The sequence below is a fragment of the Phodopus roborovskii genome, unplaced genomic scaffold (genome assembly GCF_943737965.1).
Source record: "Phodopus roborovskii unplaced genomic scaffold, PHOROB, whole genome shotgun sequence".
Classification (NCBI taxonomy): Eukaryota; Metazoa; Chordata; class Mammalia; order Rodentia; family Cricetidae; genus Phodopus; species Phodopus roborovskii.
Window position 1 is genome coordinate 24,243,626 of NW_026126567.1, and position 21,745 is coordinate 24,265,370.

The 21,745-nt window shown below is 35.9% G+C and overlaps 1 protein-coding gene across 1 annotated transcript in view; it reads left to right on the forward strand.

Annotated features, from left to right (window-relative positions):
* The window catches only part of Pkhd1l1 (PKHD1 like 1), a 140,231-nt gene that overhangs the window by 21,723 nt on the left and 96,763 nt on the right, over positions 1–21,745 (forward strand). The window contains exons 7-20 of the mRNA XM_051202508.1: positions 1,793–1,846; positions 2,510–2,583; positions 3,471–3,513; positions 7,377–7,447; positions 8,331–8,441; positions 10,029–10,118; positions 11,196–11,464; positions 12,769–12,860; positions 15,295–15,454; positions 15,829–15,964; positions 16,639–16,782; positions 17,778–17,935; positions 19,166–19,279; positions 21,210–21,359. Coding sequence (XP_051058465.1) covers positions 1,793–1,846; positions 2,510–2,583; positions 3,471–3,513; positions 7,377–7,447; positions 8,331–8,441; positions 10,029–10,118; positions 11,196–11,464; positions 12,769–12,860; positions 15,295–15,454; positions 15,829–15,964; positions 16,639–16,782; positions 17,778–17,935; positions 19,166–19,279; positions 21,210–21,359 — 1,666 coding nt within the window. The remainder of the gene's footprint in view (positions 1–1,792; positions 1,847–2,509; positions 2,584–3,470; positions 3,514–7,376; positions 7,448–8,330; positions 8,442–10,028; positions 10,119–11,195; positions 11,465–12,768; positions 12,861–15,294; positions 15,455–15,828; positions 15,965–16,638; positions 16,783–17,777; positions 17,936–19,165; positions 19,280–21,209; positions 21,360–21,745) is intronic.

Consider the following 21,745-nt stretch of genomic DNA (forward strand, 5'->3'; position numbering starts at 1 on the left):
AAAAAAGTATCGGCTTCCATATAAGTGAGCGTTATGAATGGCTTATATTACAACTATTAGACAGAATTTTCTCACTTACCTTTTCCAATGGAAACTATAAGCTTCAAAATGATATTGTAAGCCAGCAAAATGGCTCAGCAGGTCAAAGTGTTTGCAAAGAAGCCAGTCTGTCTGAGTTTGATCCTCAGAGCCCATGATGAAACTGACCTCCACATGCAAGCATGCAAGTCCCAGCCTGTGTGGAGGCCTCATATATGCACATCATATGCACATAACACAATATTAAATAAAACCAAAGTTGAAAAAAGAGATTCCTCTCCCTACCATTAGAATTTATTTCTGGGCCGTGCTAGGAAATCAATGAAACCTGTTTTATAAAATCATTCAGAGGGGGTTCTCAGAGCTCAGTCTACTAAGACTTTGTAGTCTAGAAATCTTGAGAGGTTACAGGCAAGTGTAGGAACCTTTCACCTACTAAGAGGATAGCGATAATGACACGGGGGCTCCCAAGACACTTGAGGCTACCTGAGTTGCAAAGGGCCTGTGCACCAGAAACAAAGTCACGAGACCTGTACTTGTCAGTCCTTGTCCTTTCAGACAAATTTCCCAAACTGGTCTATGTACAAATAAGACACTCAAATGAGTTGAGGAACTTGTTCACAAGTTTTTGGTCTAGTAGTTTCAACAAGGAAAATTCCAAAGAATATATATGTTTAAGGACAAACAGGGTACTATTTTAAACACATTCTTTTACTACCAGGGGACTTAGCACATGAGAGAACACAGAACACTCAGTTTGAATGTTTACTGTACCCCTCACTAGCTAGACATGGACAAGCTACTTCACATCTTTGCTTCAGTTTCTTCATCTGCAAATGGAAGAAACTAGGAGGGTAATAATTATTACATTAAAGCACGATCATAATGGTTATATCTATCTAATAAGAGCCCATATTAGCTGCTAAATTTATTATTTAGTTGGAATAAGACAGAAGATTAAAAGGAGAACTTGACAGAGTTTTGTAATAGAGATGATTCCTTTTTCATTTTGTGTATTAAGAAACCTAATGTATGGTTAAATGCAATATATTTATACATTTATACATATATGTAACAATAACAAAGTGGCCATGGAATTGAAAGGGAGCAGGGGGAATAGAGATACAGAAGGTGTCTCAGGGAGGAACTAGAATGGGGGAAATTTATATTATTATATTTTGATTTAAGAAAAAGAGAAAAGGACCATGTACAAAAGTACATTTAAAATACCAACACTTCTAAGAGGTCATCATTTTTTATATTTCACATCTATATGTAGTTTGGAATTAAGTTCACAGAAGCTGAGTGGTGTGTTCTCATGCTACAAAAAATAAATTCTGGCATTACAAAATACTTGTCAACTGAGCCTCCATTTGGTGATGACATCGAGCGTTCTGGTGTTTAATTCCTACATATTACACCTTCAGAAATATATTTTATTTGACTTGATTAAACTTTCAGTGGATAAGTCCATATTTTGTTTCATGCTTAATCTATATCAAAAGTGTTGGGATTATCATATTTAGTGAGCTTTCCCAGAAAATTGTCTGCCACAGAAGTCTCACTTTCACACATATGTTCCAATGCCAAGAGCAAGAGCTGACACATAGTAATATGAATAGATGTGTTAAGAGTGAATGATGAATGATAAGTGACTGAGGAAGAAAACAAGATAGCCATTGAGTTTGGTAAAAAGAGTAGAATTCTATTAAATATGACTTGATTTTTTTTCTAATTTAAAATATTTATACAGAGTTTATATTGGAGGAATGCCCTGTGAACTCCTTATTCCACACTCTGATGATTTGTAAGTAATTAAAATAATTTTTAAAATAAAAATTCATATGGATATAATAATTTTAAGTAGCAATCATTAGCAATAATGCATAACTATATGTTATAATAATTATCTTGTACATAACAAATTAGTATTCATTTATGTAACTGGCTTCTTCCCTATACATATCTATATGTTGTTAATGTAGTATATTATTTAGGGTCTTATGTACGTAAAGTTATTTCTTAGTAGAAATTATTATTTCTTTTTTATATTTGTTTTTTAATTTTTTTCTTATTTTACATATCGATCCCAGCTCTCTCCCTCCCTCCCTCCTCCTTCCCTCCCTTCCGTGCCCCCCGACCACCCTCCCATCCCATCCCCCACTATTATTTCTTAATATTTCTATTAAGAAATACTTTATGAAATCATTGTTTCACTTGATACCATTTCAATCTTTTTAAAAGTAACATTAACAAAGATACCAAAATAAACCACAAGCTATTTCACTGATAAATGGATTTCATTGAAATACGTTCAATAAAGCCTGATAAATGATTCATTTTGTTGGAATTTTAGTTGCAGCAATAGCTGCTATCTAGGCCTGTGCTGTGAAGTAATGCTGTGTTTTAGACAGTAATGGTATCTAAATAATCAACATGAACTTTTATGCGAGCGTGCTTACTTTGCTAGGTATGGTCTAAAACTCGATCAGCCCAATGGAGATTCAGGGTCTTTGACATGTAAGACTACTGGGACTTACATTGGTAAGTGCTGACCGTCTCTTGTCCAGCCTGGGTCTTCCTTGGTTTATTTTCTCCTAGACATTCCCTGGGTTGTTTTCCTCTCAAACCCATAACTTTGTTTTTTCCTAAGATTTGCATATGGTATAACTTTTGTTTTCTGTTTATATGGCTGTCCTCTCTCAGAGGATTCATGGCTAGTTCCATTGTTGTATTTATTCTTTTATTTCTCTCCTCACTGTCTATACTCCAAATATATGGATCTTTTAATCCTTTAAGGTTTTATTAGCACTTATTAGCTATATGTAAGATTTTCTCCGTGACATTTCATACATGTCTATAATGTGCTTTATCATATTCACCCCATTACCCTCTCTTGACTCCCTCCAGCTCTCGGCGCACAGCTGTTAATTCTGGAGCGAGCTTGCTCCCTCTGTCTCAGGCCTTGTGTAAACATTCTAGCCTGAACATGTCAGATAAAATTATTGGCCATGAACTCTTCCTCAGACCCCTGTTTTCCATTCTCAAACCCCCCTTTTGTTTCTTTGATAACCTTATCACAAAGGTTAGTTCTCTGTGTCATTGCTTGTGACGGAGATAATGTGTTGTGTTAGAAGAAGGATATGCCCTTTGTTTCCATTATATCTGCTCCTGCTGGCCAAAGCTCTAAACCATTCCATAGCTTCTAAATGAATGAAAGAACTTCAGGGAAGCACACAAATGCATCCTTTATCATTCATGATTTGTAATCATATTTTGTCCATACTTTAAAAATAGTTCAATTTCACATCATTTACAGGTCAAGTATTTTTTTTTATAAATTTCTCTAAATTTTAATAACCTTTTAATTTAGAGTTATTGTTGTCTTCTGATTGAGAATTTAATTGATTGTGTATTTTAATTAATTCCAGGTCATCACAATGTCAGCTTCATCTTAGACAGTGATTATGGAAGGTAGGCCATTTTGTAAATAATAATTTTCATAATTTATTCAAATGGGTAAAGTATATATACTTTGCTCTATTGATGCAGAGATTAAAGGATTAATCATTTTCCTCACCAAAATTTACATTTAAAGAGTCCTGTTCTCTTACGACTTGTGACTCACAAAACAATGCCTTTCTATTATTGGGAATGTAGCTTATAAAAAGGGTGAAAAGGGACACTGTAGCTATGATATGGAAAAGGTGTCACTTTATGTCTTAATCCTCTTCTGTTTTCATTGTCATTCTTTTCAGAACAAAAGTAAAACTTGTTTTGAATTAATGTAAGAATAAATGAAACCACATGATTAATATAACCTGATATCGTCCTTTAATTATCCATACTCAGAATGTTGAAAAGGTGATAAAGTTTTCAAGACTGTGTCTTAGTGCCACTACTAATAACATAGAGCAACGCCTTTGAGGAAAACAAGAATTTATATCCAAATCTCCTATTCTCATATTTCAGTAAAGAAGTTTTCATGTATTTATAGAAAAGTAAGGATGTGTGTGTCTCATTGTGTTGCAAGCTCATGTTACATATAGTGATAAAACAGTGGCAGGCATGGCATTAGGCATGTTACCTAAGTTATCTAGTTTCATCTTCCAAAGAACCTATGAAACAATCTATCATCCATCCTGATTCTCACTGGAAAAATGATATGATATTAAATAGTTCATTAGAAATATATAGTAGCGGAACCAGCTAATGCATGCTAAGTCCATGTCCTGGTCGTATCATCTCAGCACTCTGCCATAACTGAGGAAGGGGTTCAGCCTTCAGTAGCATGTCTCATCATTGTATTAAATTCTGACCTAGGAGTCACACCAAGCAGGACTACTGCACTCTTGGGAACATTTGAAGACATGTGTTGGGGCAGCATTTCCTGACTCAGTAAAACTGTGGGTGCTAATGACTCTTGTGAACAAGACCATGATGCATCAAACTTAAATGAATTGTTCTGCTCCAAGTGTCATAGTGTCTTTCCTTGAGAAAATGAGCTAACTGACAGGCATCCAAATGAGTAGCACTATTCAGTATCTGATACTAATAAAGTTGTAGTGAATCAATAATAGATAGGCCTATTGATTTCTTTTTTTGTGATTGAAGAAGGGCTTGGTGATTAAAAAAAAGAAGTGTGAAATGAATGACAGCAGTGCAATAGAAGTAGATGATATCATTCCTGTCAGTGTCACAGGCTGATAGAGGGATTCAGAGTTTGTCCCTCCTTGCATGGAGCTGCAACTACAATTAGGTCAAGGTCCACTATCATTGTATTTAGGGATCATTTAGTTCTAAGCACATAGAAGTAAACATTTTATAGCAAAATGATGTGTAAGTGGGATACTTTATTATAGATAATGTGGGTTGAAAGAGAAACATGAAGGTTAGTATAATTCAAGAACAAATCAGTGTAGAAGATACATAAAATGCATTAGAAAACATCCTTGAAAATTCTTCAAGGTCAATGTGACTTAATAGCTATTCTCTGTAAGAACAGACATATGTCCAGGGGATTTGTAAATTCGGAGTAGAATTTTACCCACGAGTTTATACAACAGTGCTGACTTTTAAATGGTTTCTAGAACCACCTAGAGTTCTTTTAGGCTTTCCATCTTATTCTCTCTAAGATGAAATAAAATGAATTCTTGCTGCTGAGTCTCCATAAAAAGTATTAATTGCCAAATCAATCACACTTCTCTCAGAGAAGTAATTACTCTAAAGTAAATGGTTTGAGTGATCAAAACTGAATAGGATTTTGCAATGTACATAAATCAGCCTGCTGCCGCCTCAGACTCTGAACACCCAGCAAAGGCTGGTCAGCAAAGCTCATACCTGTAATCTCAGCATCAAGACGCTGAGACAGATGGATTGTCATAACTTTGAGAGCAAGCTGGGATGCATAATGAATTCTAGTCTGGTCTGCCCTACAAAATGAAATTCTGTTTCAAAAAATAATTTGTGAAGCTTGCAAATCCACACATATTATTGACAAGAATACTCCATTAAACTGTTAATTATGTGGTTTTGATTCCTAATTTCATTTTTGTTCTTTTTAAAGTTAGTGACTAGCTGGGCATGGTGATGCACACCTGCAAACCCAGTGCTTGGGAGGCTGAGGCAAGAGATTTACCTAAGTTCAAGGATAGCCTGGGTTACATAGTGAATACCACACAACCAGGTCTACAAAACACCACCCTGTCTCAAAATAGAAGGGAAGGGGGAAAAAAAAGGAAGGGATAAAGAAGGAAAGAGAAAGAAAGAGAAAGGAGGAAGAAAGAAAGAGAAAACCTATGTTCACATTAATGACATAAAACTTAGAAAAATGTGTTTCTATATATAATAGTCTTAGGAATTTAAAGTAACAATTAAAATGTGACATTTGCCACCTAGAAATCCTTGGTTTAAAATTACATGGCATTATTAAAAAGCATTAAATCATTTTATAAGTTATAAAATTTGCAGATTACAAGTTTTAAGAGCACTCCTGCTTCTCAAATGTAACAGTTAAAGGCTGTGTTGGCACCCTTTCTGCATTTCTTAGAATGCCCAACCTTTGATGCTGTGTCTCCCCAAGTTCAAACAACAGCTGTTGCAAACTGATAAGGTTCAGATGAGGCTGTCTTAATTGAGAAATGCCTAGTCATTATCAATAAATTAGTGGGAATCACCTCAGTGTCATCCACGATAAATTACATTCTAATTTTATTTCAGGAGGCAATTTTCCAGTTAACTTCAGAAGCAGTATTAATTGTTGAGATGCAGTGTCTGCCCAGACACAGTGTCATAGATGCTGGCATGCTTTCAAATCAGGGAAACCTGAAAAGCTTACATATGAAAATAGACAAATTAATATGGTCTCCTTAAGCAACCAATTTAACAGAAAGTATTTTACTAAACACTTTAGTGCTGGAATGCACACTGGAAAGCCTGGATTAGATTTACAGCAGAGCTTGCTGTTGGTTCTGGAGACTAGTTGAGTGTGTTATGATTGTTCTTCTTGCATTTGACTCTTAAATTATGATTTTAATGTCCTAATCTTTTATAGTCATGACTTTATTGAAATAATTATGGTAGCAGTATTGACTTTCAGGATTCTTTAATTTCTTCTAGGTTATGGAATTCTGTCTATTAAAAACACGTACAAGTATTAGAGCTCTGTGCTTGGGAAGGATGATGTAAACATTATGAATGAAACCTTGTTCTTCTTCTTTTTTTTAATCACAGAAATTAGTGGGCTGGCTGGGAATACTAAGTGGTGTCTAGTTAGGAGCTGGGCTCAGGTATAAGGGGCCTGGGCTATGGTTCTGATTCTGCCATTTACTGGCTCTGTATCCTTGACTACATTAATTCTTCAACGTTTATCTCCCTCACATAGTTTATGTGATGACCAGATGGCACAGTTAGCAAAGCACTCCTAACTCAATGTTCTCAGATCCTGGGAGACGATGAGCAAAGGGCAGTGTGGGTGGCAAGAGGGATAGCTCACCTATGCAAATCAGCGCCTTCCTGTGAGTCCTGTTTTAATCCTTTTGCAAACAAAACAAAACAAAACAAAAAAAAAAAACTCCTAGTGGACTTTATTAAGCAATATTTGAATATAACAGAAGGCAGATATCTGGAGTATGCAGTTTAGTGAGTTCTCAGCAATCTATATATGTACATAACCAACAAGCAGATGAGGATGCGGAGCATCCTAGTGTCTTGCTCACTGGTTCTGCCCTGGTACCCTAATTTCAATCACTGTAGCAGCCAAGTTGAGTAACGAAGTCCTTCAGTAAAGGTGCTTTTTAAAACAAAGAACTTTTGCTTTTTTTTTTTTTTTCCAACAGGAGTTTTCCAGAGAAAATGACATATTTTGTTTCATCTCTTAATAAAATTTCAATGTTTCAAACATATGCAGGTATGTGACATTTGTCTCACCTTTGTGTGAGAGAGGTATTGTACACCAGTTCATCCAACCAAACACAGCAATGCTAATAAGGTGTATATTATTTTATGTATTGTTCAGAAATAAAAAGTACTCACAATGAGGCATGCTATTGAAGGCATAACAAGGAGCTAGAACCCCTCAAAGCTACTCTTAGTGTAGGCTGAGGAATAAACTCACCACTCTAGTAAGGAGACGCTGAAACACATCCACCTCTCAATTTCAACCACATGCCAGTATTCTCAGGGTTGTGCTCTCAGTGTGGTCCACAAAAACCCCTTAGCAGACTTTTGTTTTATCTGATTATGTTTATTTAATTTAATTTAGAAACAATCTTATTTTACATACCAATCACAGTTCCCTCCACCTACCCTTCTCCTTTCCCTACCTTCTCCCCACTCTACTCCCCTTCCACTCCTTAGAGAGGGTGAGACCTCTCATGGGGAATCATCAAAGTCTGTCACATCATTCGGGGCAGCACCAAGACCCTCCCCCCATATCTAGATGCCCTTCAACTGAAGAATGGGCAAATAAATGTGATATTTATACAATGAAGTATTACTTAACGGTTAAAAAAAAATGACATCTTGAAATTTGCAGGCAAATGGGTAGAACTAGAAAATGCCATCCTGAGTGAGGTAACCTAGACACAGAAAGACAAACATTGTATGTAGTCACTCATAAGTGGATATTAGACATAGAGCAAAGGATAACCAGACTACAATCCACAATCCCAGAGATGCCAGAAGCATACGTGTTCCCCCGAAGGGGAAATGCATGGGAATCTTTGTAGAAGAGAGCAGATTGGATTTATGTGTGACATTTACATTTTCCATGACTTGCTTTCCTTTCTCAGAGGTGTTGATGATGTCCCCTTCGAAAGGCAGCACTCGGGGAGGCACGACACTGGCAATACATGGCCGGTTCTTTGATCAGACTGATTTCCCAGTGGGAGTTCTAGTAGGAGGTAGTTTTTATACTTTTTATTGTACTGCTTTATAAGATCAAATCCTGCCTGTGCTTTGGGAATTTATATGGAAAGTTGCCTTTTCACTATTGTTATCATCTATGTAAAACTGCGTATTTTCACAAAATATTTGGTTTGGGTGGGGAGGTTAACAGTCTTCCCACTCCCTGCAACCCTGTGCCACTGGAATTACAACTCCAAGTGCAGCGTCAGAGAGCAACCTGGCTGCCACCTGCCAATTCCTCACTAAGTACACCCTTTGGGATATTTCTTAAACACCCTTCTTGATCAGCAGTTACCTTTCAGTGAGTTTGTTAATCATGGGGGATTTTAATTGTTATTTGGGGATACTCTTAAACCTTTTATTACACTCTTAAAGCATTAGTGATGGAAACAACATTAATTAACGTGCTACCCATTGCTAAAGGTACATGGGGCTTGATTCTCTGCCAACACACCACTGTCTTCTGGATCTCTCACAGGAAAAAGAACTACATAGCTCCTTAAGGAGGCTTAATGCAATGGTAGGGCTCCCCCGACTGGGTCACATTGGCATCACCTCACTTGACAGGCAGGGGACATATTCCCATCCATGCACTAGGCATGTACATTCCCTACCATAGCCTTCTTTTCCAGGTTTTTGCTACTTTTTAAAGAATCAGTCTATGACGCTGCCAAAATGGTGTATCCCAAGTTTAAATATTTCAGGCCTCCAAATGAAATGTGGCAAGGATATATCCCCCTATTCTCCTCATCCTCAATTATTACAGACGGTGATTGCTGTTTCAGAAAATACTCACTATGCACTGTATGTGAAGCCCATGTTGTGAGTTTACTTAGACATGCTAATGTTCCTCCTTGCCTGTTTTGCTCTCTGTCTGTGTTTAAAATTCCATTTACATTTTGCTGAAGAAGTAGAATTAAGCACCGAGTTCCCACCTAAGAGGGCTGGCTGGGGATCCTCTACCTTCTTACAATCAGAACCTCTTGCGTGTTTAATTATCAGTAGAACGCAAAACTGAAGGCTTTCCTTTGGACCCAGAAGTGACATGTGGTTTCATGAGCTTTCCTCCATATTTATTTTCACACAAAATAAAGACATTTTCTATCTTGGATTTGTGATATATTGCCAGGAAGCAGTTTTCCTTTGTGGGGGTGTGACAACTAGTGAATGGCAAGCCTACTGAAGACGATATATGAAGGACATAAAAACCCTAGTCTGCCATTTGGTTATACAAGTTTTTACTTTAAAAAAAAAAAAAAGCACTTTGAGGGCTGGAGAGATGTTTCAAGGGTTAAGAGCACTTAATTCTCTCACGGTGGACTAATTTTGGGTTCAGTTTCTAGCACCTACATGGTGGTTCACAACCATCCATAACTCCAGTTCCAGGGAATCTGATGCCCTTTCCTGACCTTCCCAGGCACCAAACATGCATGTGGTGAACAAACAAATATACAGTCAGGCAAAACACACATAATATAAAATGAACAAATCTAATAAAGATTTTAACAGCACTTCAAGATAGGCTGGTGTGGTTTACATTCTAAGACTTGTTTGTAACAGCTCTATATTTTGCTTTTCTGTAGGTCAAGCCTGTGATATTTTGAATGTCACAGAAAACAGTATATACTGCAAGACTCCCCCAAAACCTAAGATCCTCAAAACTATATATCCAGGTAAGTTATTGTAATGGAGAATGCCAATTTCTGTATTTGCAGAAAATATATTCTGAAAATATATATTGACATATTCTTAGTTTAAAAATGTTTAGTTTCTTAAACATTTTCTAGGTTCATAGATATTTTTACAGCAGACACTGTATCAACTGAGCCAGCTCTGCAACCCCGACATATTTATGTTTAAATAGTTGCATCAAAGCTGTCCCAGTGGACAGCTGACACCTTTTAGAGTTTATCCCACAAGTGTAAGATAAACATGTTAGAGTTTATCCTACAAGTGTAGAGACACCCAATCTAGAAGCCGATGACATTTTAGCACAAAAAATCAGTGTTCTAAAAAGCATCAAGTGTCAGGTGGTGGTGGCACTCGCCTTTAATCCCAGCACACAGGAGGCAGAGGCAGGTGGATCTCTGTGAGTTTGAGGTCAGCCTGGTCTACAGAACAAGTTCCAGGACAGGCTCCAAAGCTACACAGAGAGATCCTGTCTTGAAAAAACAAAAACACAAGCATCAATAAAGGAAATCAAATACTGAGAGAAATAATAAATTACCAACATCTGTACTTTAACTACAGGCTTTGCAAACCAGTTAATGAATAACTTTTGTTAGAGAAAATGATCAAGCCAAGCTTTTTATTTTTTATATTTTTTTGGTTTGTTTTTGTAATCAAATGATTTGAATTTTGAAGCCTTGGGACTTTGCTATGTGAAACGAGTCATATAGTTGAACAACATAGTACAGCTATGTGTTGTCATCTTATCTAAAGAATTAACTAGGTCTTACATGTTTAAAATGTATATCATCCACACAATCATTTTATGGATTGAAATACCAACTCAGGAAATCAACCAATAATAAGAGTAGATAGCTCTAATAGCAAATACTCTGCCTATAGGATCAGGCACGTGTAGGGTGTATGTAACTGTTTACATATATGCTTTACATACAAACTGACACAGTTTGTATGTGTCAGTTTGTATGTAACCAACTATTTGGTAACCACCACCAAATAGTCCATTGAGATATGGCATCATTATCCTGATGAACAATTTCATTTTTTTGCATTATATTTAGGTGGAAGAGGCCTAAAGCTTGAGGTTTGGAATAATAGCCGGCCAGTACACCTTGAAGAGATACTTGAATACAATGAACATACCCCAGGATACATGGGCACCAGTTGGATAGATTCTGCTTCCTATGTTTGGCCCATAGAACAAGACACATTTGTTGCACGCTTGAGTGGATTTTTGGTGCCTCCAGATTCTGATGTTTATAGATTTTATATCAGAGGTGATGACCGCTATGCTATTTATTTCAGCCATACTGGACGCCCAGAGGACAAGGTAGGGAACTGGCAAGATACTATTGGATAGCATGAAAACACTATTTTAATCGCTTTAACATGTTTCATGTATTTTAATTGAAATTAATGGGTATATTAAAGACTATGAGAAATGGTTTCATGAGATTAGGACCTTGCTATTTTAACACCAATATGATTCAATACTGAATACTGTAAAATTCTAGTAGGAACTTGAGAGTTTGAAAGAAAATTATTTCTCTAATTCAAATCTTTTGCCAAGGGAAACACACACGCACGCGCACGCGCGCGCGCGCACACACACACACACACACACACACACACACACACACACACACAGCAAGTTTTCTTCATTATGAAGGAATTATAACCAAAATAAGGGAAATTTAAACATAATTTAAAAATCTTATTACATTTTCTTAGTTATGAGATAAAAATCTGTCTTCATGCTACAATCTGTATTTAGGTTTTGACATGGATAGAATAAAAAAATCTATTTGATAGTCACCTTTTGTTTCATAATGGGATTATATGATAAGTATTATTATTGTTTATTGGCATTTTAAATTTCTGACTATGCTATTCCATGGGCTTACTAAGCTTACATATCTCACCACTAATGACTTTTAAATTTCAGATTTTTTTAAGTGAATAAATACTTTATTGCATACCAGTATTCATTTGAAGTTTTAGTAGTATAGGCTATTCTCTCAAGACAGTTTTAACAATGTGTAAATAATAATTCAAAATTTAAAGTCACACTTAAGTACTCAATTTATTTGACTGGAAATTTTCTTATTCTGCTACATAGGCTTAGATTGTTATTTGCAGTGTATTAATTCTGGTGCTCTGTAGCCTGTCCAAAAACAGTTCTTATTCAAGGGTGATATAGTTGTTCTTAGTGAGAGCCACAAACTTCTCTCACCCTGCTATGCATTTATCTAGCTTGGGTAACTGTCACATGTACATACACTTAACTAAATTATATCAAATCTTAAAAAGTTTTCTCATAACAAAAGCCCCTTTGTTTAATAATAGTAATAGTCATCCCTAGTTTGTATCTCCTATTTTCTCCTGCAATTCTATTATCAGAAAGGCTAGGACTATGGCGTGGGTAGTGTTATTGATATTAGTAAAGGGTAGAACAAACAAAGATTGGATGATTTTCTTTAAAGTTCATGTTGCTATGAATAACAGGTCTTAAAGAAAAAAGTTGGATTTTTACATTTTCCTGATGATAACATTTCTAAAATTGAAGTAGTGATAAATGTAAATTAATTGTTGAGCAGTTCTATTTTAAATTTTTCCTTCTCTTTCTGGAATAAGGTGAAGATTGCCTACCACTCCGCCAATGCCAACAATTATTTTTCAAGTCCAACACAAAGATCAGATGAGATTTATCTTCAGAAAGGAAAAGCGTAAGGGTATTTTTTTTTTTCTTGTATTGAATTTCTTGTGTGGCATTTACAATGTAACCTTCCCCATACCCTATGGAAGAATACTTTCTCAGCCTAGGAACAGGGGAGGGGCCTTGGTCCTACCCCAATGTTGTGACAGACTCTGTTGACTCCTCATGGAAATCCTAACTCTGTCTGAGGAGTGGATTGGGGGATGGGATGTGAGGATGGTTGGGGGAGTCGGAGGAAGGGAAAAAGAGGGAGCTAAGATTGGTATGTACAATTTTTTTTAAAAAAAGAGTTTTGAAAAATAAAAAATATATAAAATATAAACATATTTTAAAACATTTAGTTTGTTTTTACTGGTACACACAATGCTCTATTGGCTTAATGTAGAGAGTTAATCATTCTCAAATGCATTGTTCACTGTAACAAACTTGCTAACTGTGCAAAAACCTTATGTTCAGTGTCCTGTACCACAAAGGTAGTTATAATTGTTTATATTTACAATTGTTTATTTTGTGAAATTTGGATCTATATTTTGAAGAATAGTGACATTAAACAGATAAATTTACATTTCTAATTAATCCTATTGCAGAAATCATAATTTTGTGAATTTTAACACTGATTTTAACTTTTTTCGGCTGACTTTTCAGATACTCCACTAATTTCTCTGTTTCAATATCTCATGGCTTGAATATTGCTAGAGAGAAAATAACCCCATAAAGCCATATATATATTATGAGTGCCACTGGTAATATAATATATATTTGTTATTCATTGATCTCGTCTATATATTGGTAAGGTTGCCCATTTTAAAACACAAAGCAAAACAAAAAACCCAAATCTTTAAATCCTTAATGTTTTTAGGTCTCTTTCATTCCTTTGAAGAGAATAAAAATAGTAGCTATTTTATGGAACATTTGTGAGGTGAATGGAATAAATGTTAACACAATGCTTAGTTTGGGTTTCCAATGCACAGTTAATATTTTTAAGCTGCAAATAACATTGTACAACTTGAGGTGTCTTCCAGGGTCATGATCCTCAATCGGTCCTGACCAGCTTGATTCATCAGAGGGATTCGTAAGATCCTTCTGAGCCCCTTGTAATCCTCCAATACCAGTTTAATAGGGATACTACCTAAAATCCGTGATCTCACCATCACTAATGCCCTCTCATTCAGGGGCTTCCATGAATCTACATCTATGATATGAACCAATTTAGAGGAATGCTGATTTGTGACCTCATCAAAGATGGACATGATAATGACATTCCCTGAGACTGTGATGGGGATGAGAATTTTACTCACATATAGGAGATGGTCATTGATTCTCAGCCTTCCTAATGCTGTTACCCTTTAATACAGTTCCTTATATCATGGAGACCCCAACCATAAAATTATTTCACTGCTACTTCACAACTGTAATTTTGCTGCAGTTATGAATTGTAATGTAAATATCTGATATGCCAGATATCTGAAATGTGACCCCTGTAAAAGGGTTGTTCCACCCCCCAAAGGGGTTGCAGCCCACAGGTTGTGAACTGCTGGCCTAGACATAAAGTTAGATGAAGGGTAGGTCTTCCTAAAAATTCAATAATTCTAAATATTGCACCAATCTTGTTGGAGAGACATGGTCAGTCTAAATGACAAAAAGAGCTGCCTTTAAGGTATATTATTAAAAAACAGCAGCAGCTTTCTGTCACTCATAGGCACCTGAGGTAATCACATTAGACAGAAGAAAGATTGATATTGTTTCATGGTTTCAGATGGTTTAGTTCATGGTCTCTAGGCCCTGTTGCTGGCTCAAGACATCATGGCAGGGAGTGTGTAATAGCTGGAGGAAGCCTATTCTCCTCGTTTTTTCCAGGGACAGGGAGGAGACATAGAGACAGGGATAGAGGGAGAGAGACTCAATGTATCTTTCACTAGAATATGTCCTCAAAGACTTCCTTCTACTTCTCTCCACCTGCTAAAAGTTCCATAGTGCCATAGGCTCTCCACCAAGACTTTATGACCTTTGGGAGAACACAAGATCCAAACCATGTTAAGAACTGTCAACCTTAGCTCATACATCCACTGAGCTATAGAAGTACAATAAATGTAAGCAGAGTTGCTACTGTCTCTGAAGCTCTCAACTTCTTCACTTAACTTCCTGCTATCCTCAGGGTTGTGTTTCAGAGAGTTATTCTAGCTCTTCAAGGATAGGCGCTATTATCCTCTCCAGTAAATATTTATTGACTAACCTGAATGAGAACCACATTTTGAAAATGCTTGTATATACCCTAGTTAATTTGGTTTAACACACTGCTATAGAACCTTGTATTAATTGTACATTTATACACTATTATAAGTTAATAACTTTTATTTGTGTTACTGGTTTTGTTCATTTTTTAAAAAAGCCTTCATGCCATATATTTTGGGGAAAATATTTATCTTCCTTACTCTACTCCCCAGATATTACATTGAAATCTTGCTGCAAGAATATACATTAAGTGCTTTTGTTGATGTTGGACTGTACCAATATAAAAATGTCTTCACCGAGCAGCAGACAGGAGATGCAGTAAATGAAGAACAAGTCATCAGATCTCAGTCAACAGTCATCCCGGAAGTACAGGTTTGCGGTGATGACAAATCTGATTTACTGAAAATCAGTGTCTAGTTCTGGGGACCATCACTGGAATATTTATATAACATTTGTGAGGTCCTGAGTTCACACCTCATCCTTCGAAGAGTAAATGAATGAGGGCAGGTTCCATTTAGTTTTTATATTGTGTGTTAGGGGAATGTAATTTTATAGTTGCTGAGTTTCCTCTTGACGTATTTATATTATAACCATCAGGTCTTTATTTATAAGATTCATTTAAACATGTTGTAAAATACCGTTAACATTAAAAATAAAATACTGGAGAGACATCAAATAGCTAAATTACAATTATTTAAGGTACATTTTTGTCTAAATATTAATTATTTTATTTATTTGAAAAATAGATTATAACATTGGAAAACTGGGAGACAACTAATGGCACTAATGAAGTTCAGCGGGTTGCAGTAAGCAGCCCATGTATGGGAACTAACTCATGTTCACTTTCCCAATACAGATTCATCTACAACAAGGAAAAGACTGGTAAGCTACACTAACAAGAGAATTACTTGCCTTTATGTATAAACATAGTTACAAATTATTCTCTCTAGCACAAGGATAATTTAGAAACAATAGCTTCAGTAGTATGCTAGACAAAGGAAAAGAATCATATTGTGAAGAAAGGCTTCAACTCAGATTAGAAAATGGCCAATAGCTTTCTAGTATATACCATTGTATTTATTTATAAAAATTTATTACATTTACACTTAAAGGCATATACATATTTACATACATATGACTCACAGATATAAGTTTAGAAACTAGGAGTCAAATTTTTTGCAATAAAGAATAAATACATCTTTCAAATTGTTAGTAATACACCTAAAATACTAATTTGTCACCTAACAACACATTTCTATATTAATAAATTTAAAAAGTTAAAATACAAAGCAATTATTTTTGTTGTCGTGAGTAAAAATTTCAATTTTTGCATGCAATAATTATTATGGAATATTAAAAGAAAATACAAAATATGGTTCCTGGCTATCAAAGACATTACTAGCCAATTAAATAGCCAAAATAATAACCGCGGAACAGTTTTCTACCTGATAAATTTAATGTTACCAAGAATAAATTTAACTACAAGACACCAGTTTGGTCTACAATGTCTAGAAAGATTTAAATTCTTCTATTTTTCATTTTCAATTCATCCAAAGTCTGGCTGCCTGCTGATGCTTCTGACTTCGTGTTGCAATCAGCTTTAAATGACCTTTGGTCCATAAAACCCGATTCAGTTCAAGTGACCAGCAAGCGGGATCTCCAGAGCTGTATCTACACAATAACCTTTGTATCAAGTAGAGGTAAGATAGTGTTTCATTTATGTTACAGATCATAGAGAAACTTTGAAACTTCAGCAGAGACCCTAATAAATACATGGCAAAATTGAAACAGGGCATATGACAAGACGGTACCCAATAGAGAGAGGCACTAGAATTCGAGGCCTTACTTGAGGCACAGGGGCACCTTACACACAAAGCCTTGAGTGAAAGCTGAAAATCGACTTTTGCTCTGTTGGTAGCCAACAAAACTAAACAGGTTTTTGCACTAAAATACTGGCATCAAAAAAAAAAAAAAAAAAAAAAAAAAAAAAAAAAGGAGCTAGAGGGAGTTCACCCACTATGGACTGATAGCCGGGGACCCTACATGGTACCGAAGTAGGCCCTATGAATGTGGGTGAGAGTTATGTGGCTTGATTTGTTTCAAGGGGTGGGGGTGGGGGGTGGTCCTGGCAGCAGGACCAGAACCTATCCCAGGTGCATGAACTGGCTTTTTGGAGCTCATTCCCTATTGTGGGATAGCTTGTTCAACTTTGGTACGGGAGAGGCTTGGTCCTGCATCAATTTGGTATGCCAGACTTTGTTGTCTCCCCAGAGAAGGCCTTATCCCCTCTGAGGAGTGAAAGGAGAGGGTGGAAAGGCGGAGAGGTCTGGGGTGGGAGAGGGGGAGGGTGGGGGAGCAGGGGTTAGTATGTAACATGAAAAAAGTTTAAATTAAAAAGGAATAAATTAATGTTTGTGAATGCCTTGCCCCTTTACTGCCTGATTTGATTGGAACCTGTTTTTTCTTATATTTCTTCTTAATCCATAGATAGAATTTAAATGGATCAAATATTATTTTGCTATTTCTCTGTGAATGAATCTATTATACTACAATAGTTGGTTTGTTTCTCATTCCTCTTTTTTTATGTTAATGGAACTCCAAATACAATCAAGTTGGTTGCAGTCCAATATCTCTTTTAGATGTATTGGTGTCATGTCAAACATCTTTTTAAACTTTCATTTGGTACCACATGCAGGAGACTTTGATCTGCTTGGCTATGAAGTATTCGAAGGGAATAATGTCACTCTGGATGTCACAGAACAAACCAGAGGAAAACCCAGTTTGGAGACATTCACACTAAACTGGGATGGGATCGCTTCTAAGCCGCTTGCCCCAGCGTCATCGGAAGCCGAAGTATGCTCGTTCTACCATGCATTTCTTCTGGATCCTTTCACAGTGCACACTGGCCATGTATACACTCACGAGAAAGGACATTGCTTCATGGAAATCACTGAACATTTGGTTAACTTAATGAAGTACATATCATAAATGCTTCTGCCTCAAATGGGCACAGAGTCATCCTAGTGCGACTACCCATTTCTCTGTAGAATGTATCTTCAAACCATCACAGCCATTCTCTGTGTTTGTGGGGGCAATGTATGCCCATTACCCATCCCAGTATTATCCCTCAACTAAAATCTAAATGTTCATTATGTGCAAATCAAAGAGACTGTAAGAAATGGATACAGTGAAGACTTTACCATAAAATTTCAGTATTTTGTTAAAAAAGAACCCCATCTAAATATCAATGTAAATACTTAAGAATATGTAATACATTCTGCTGCTGTCTTGGCCAATTTGTCATAAGCCAAGAAATGAAGAAATATTGCAGACTGAGAGAAGAAAAAAGAATGTTTTGACCCAGGTCAACATGATCTATTAGCTGGATAGGAGTGGAGTGGGGACTTTTTTTTTTTTTTTTTTTTTTTTTTTGTTTAAAGAAGGCATGCTTGTCGGTTACCCAGTCTTGGAAACTGTGCAGTGAGTTTTAATTAGTATATGCTTGGGGATTAAATATTATTCATCACCTCTATCAAGTCTTTAATTCCTAAGGAACAAAAATTTTCTGTGCCTTGCTAGACAAATAAGTAAAAGAAGTAAAAGTATAAGACTCAAGAGTGTATAATAATTCCTATTTAATACAAAATATTTAGTATTTTAGATAATTGGTAATTTAGGATTACAGTTATTGTTTGATCTGTTCTTTTGGAAATAGAATCCATTTGAGCATATTTTTTCCTAGTTCCTTTGAATGTATTGGAGAAATCATTTGTTTGGAATATGTTTATTTCAAGTTTTTACTGCTCTCTTTAAAACACTACTTACTAAAATGTCTGCGTTATATAAAAACTAAGATAATAACAGCCAATTGGACATAATTATTATAAGGAAATTTCTTTAGAAGACCAAAGGACACTAAACCAATAACATATTAACTTAAAAGTTCTTAGGAAATTATAGATGAAAGTATCCTAACTATGGCTAGCATGAGAATTATCTCATGTTCCAATAGAGAACTGATTAGTCAAATTACATCCTAAGTTGATCAGAAAGAAGTTATTAAAGCACATACTGTTCATTTAGTTTCAGGTAGCTGTGGAAGAGATGGTGAGTGCCAAATGTGCCCCAGAAATATCAAATCTGGAAGAAGGGTTTCTAGTAAAATACTTCAGAGACTACGAAACTGATTTTGAACTGGTACGTAGTATTTAGTGAACCTCGGAAAGGACTCAATGAAACTTCCCAAAAGTGTGATTTTGTGATTTCTCTTTGTGAATTAACATTAGTTGTTAGTTTTACGTGAGAGTGCAAAGAGAATTTTATTTCAGTTGGCAAGGCTCAGTCTAGTATCTTCCCTAACTTTAAAATAAGCCATTTGTGAAAACAGTACTTCCATCATGCATGAATTTACTTGATACTTAGTGAACAAAATGGATAAAGAACTGCAAGATTGTGATTATTTGCTTTCTTCAAATGAGTGAAGAAGGTGTTCTCTTACTGGCTTCAGCGCATACAATTTGTATGATAAGGAATAAATTATGTAGTAAATTCCTTTTCTTGCTTTTTGAAAATCACTTAGTCAACTATCACAATACCTAATTCTTTCTTTATGAGATATATAAAGTTTGTTTAGTATGTAGAAGAAAATATTAAAAATATACATTCTAATTTTTATTCTGAATACTTAAGGATGCTAGATGTACATTTTCCAAGTAACACTCCAAACCTATGAAATACAGGCATGTGGATGTCCTTCTGTATGCTGGGAATATGTGTTTCTCTTATTGGTTGATGAATAAAGCGTTTCAGCCAACGGACAGGCAGGATGTAGCCAGACAGGAAGTATAGTTGGGACTAACAGACTAGGAGAAAGCAGGGGAGAGGAAGGCAGATAGTGAATTGCCAGAACAGATGCCATGTAGCTACTGGGAAGGTAGGCTGCCTGGGCATTCTCCAGTAAGCCAAGACTATATGGAGCTACATAGATTAATAGAAATGGGTTAATAAGTAAGAGAGAGCTAGCCAATAAGAAGCTCGAGATGTAGGCCAAACAATTTTCTTCATCAACCAATAAGAGATACATGTATTCACAGCATCCAGAAGGACATCCTTCATAATTCCAGCACTCATATAGTGAGACTAGAGGTAGAGACACGAGAATTCCCAGAAACTCAGAGCCAGCAAGCCTGCATATGCAACAGCAAACAAGAGACACAGACAAGGTGGAAGGCATGGATTAATTGTTAAATGTATGCCATTGCCTCACACGAAAACATGCATGTACACCAATCATCCACATGTGTATACAGAAAAATTAAACAGAGTCTAGGTATTGACATTAATACTCTAGAAACAACTATGAATCATTAAAATATAAACTATATGATACTTTGTATTAGTACATTTATTATAGACAAAATGGAAAGTTTTTAGCTTAATAACAGCCTTCTCAACTTAATGAGTATATGTGTATCTGCATGTACTCCTATTGACAGTGAGGATTAGATTATCCTCCATACTTCATTACTGAACCTCTCATCACCATCACAGCATTCATTTCTGTGCTCTGCTTGGCTTCAACTGTTAGCAACACTAGGATCCTCCTTCCTTTGATGTTTCTCACAGACTTTTACTCTCTGGAGTCTGTTGATTCTTCCTCTGGTTTGAACTCATTGTCACTTCCAGTAAGGTTTCTTTTACATGCCTCAGAACCCTATCATCACCATTAACATAACTAGGTCTTTGGTCCCAAGTGCTATCCTGCTTCATATAAGGTTAGTGTTGTTTATCACTTGAATCATGAAAAATCAAGTAAAAATAAATAAAACCCTGGTACCTGGTATTAAACAAATATCCATGACAAAATGAACAGGCATCTTTAATGAGATTGTAGTAAAAGAAAATATGATAAGACTTGGGGTGCAGCCACACAGAGGCACAATGGATTGTATGATTAGGGATCCAAGGGAATGTATGAAAAATTTCATAAATAGGAGAGATCATTTCACGTTAAATACCAAAGAGATAATGGGGTTACAGTAGGATCTTGAGTAACTTAGTTGGAGATGCTGGCAAAAAAGCAAGATAATAAATCATGTTTTCCTTTGAAATATTGTTATTACTGTAGGATCATATTAATAGAGGGCAGACGACGGCTGAGACGGATGCTTACTGTGGTCGTTATTCCCTGAAAAACCCATCTGTCCTTTTTGATTCAGCAGATGTTAAGCCAAACAAATTACCATATGGAGACATTTTATTATTTCCTTATAATCAGGTGAGCCTGTGAAAACTATATGCTAATTGAATCTGGGAAATACCCTGCTAATAAAATTTCATGAAATTTTAAGACGAGGAAAAGCACTTGCCATTTTGAGTCATGTCATGTTAGGCAGGAATAATGATTCCCATTCTGGCTTCTGTGATCTTTCTCCTGGTGAGTCTCAGAAGAAAAAGAAGGAAGATGGGTGGGGAGGGAAGGAGCAATAGGAAGAGGGAAATAAATCATCATGTTTTGTGCTTTATCTTCTAATCCTAGAGGAAATTTATTTGCATAAATTTTAATTGGAATTTATAGATAACTCACTTTCATGGAGAGTGAAATATTTTCTAATTTTTAAAAGAATTTACACTCAAATCCACAAACATGATATCATTAGGTTT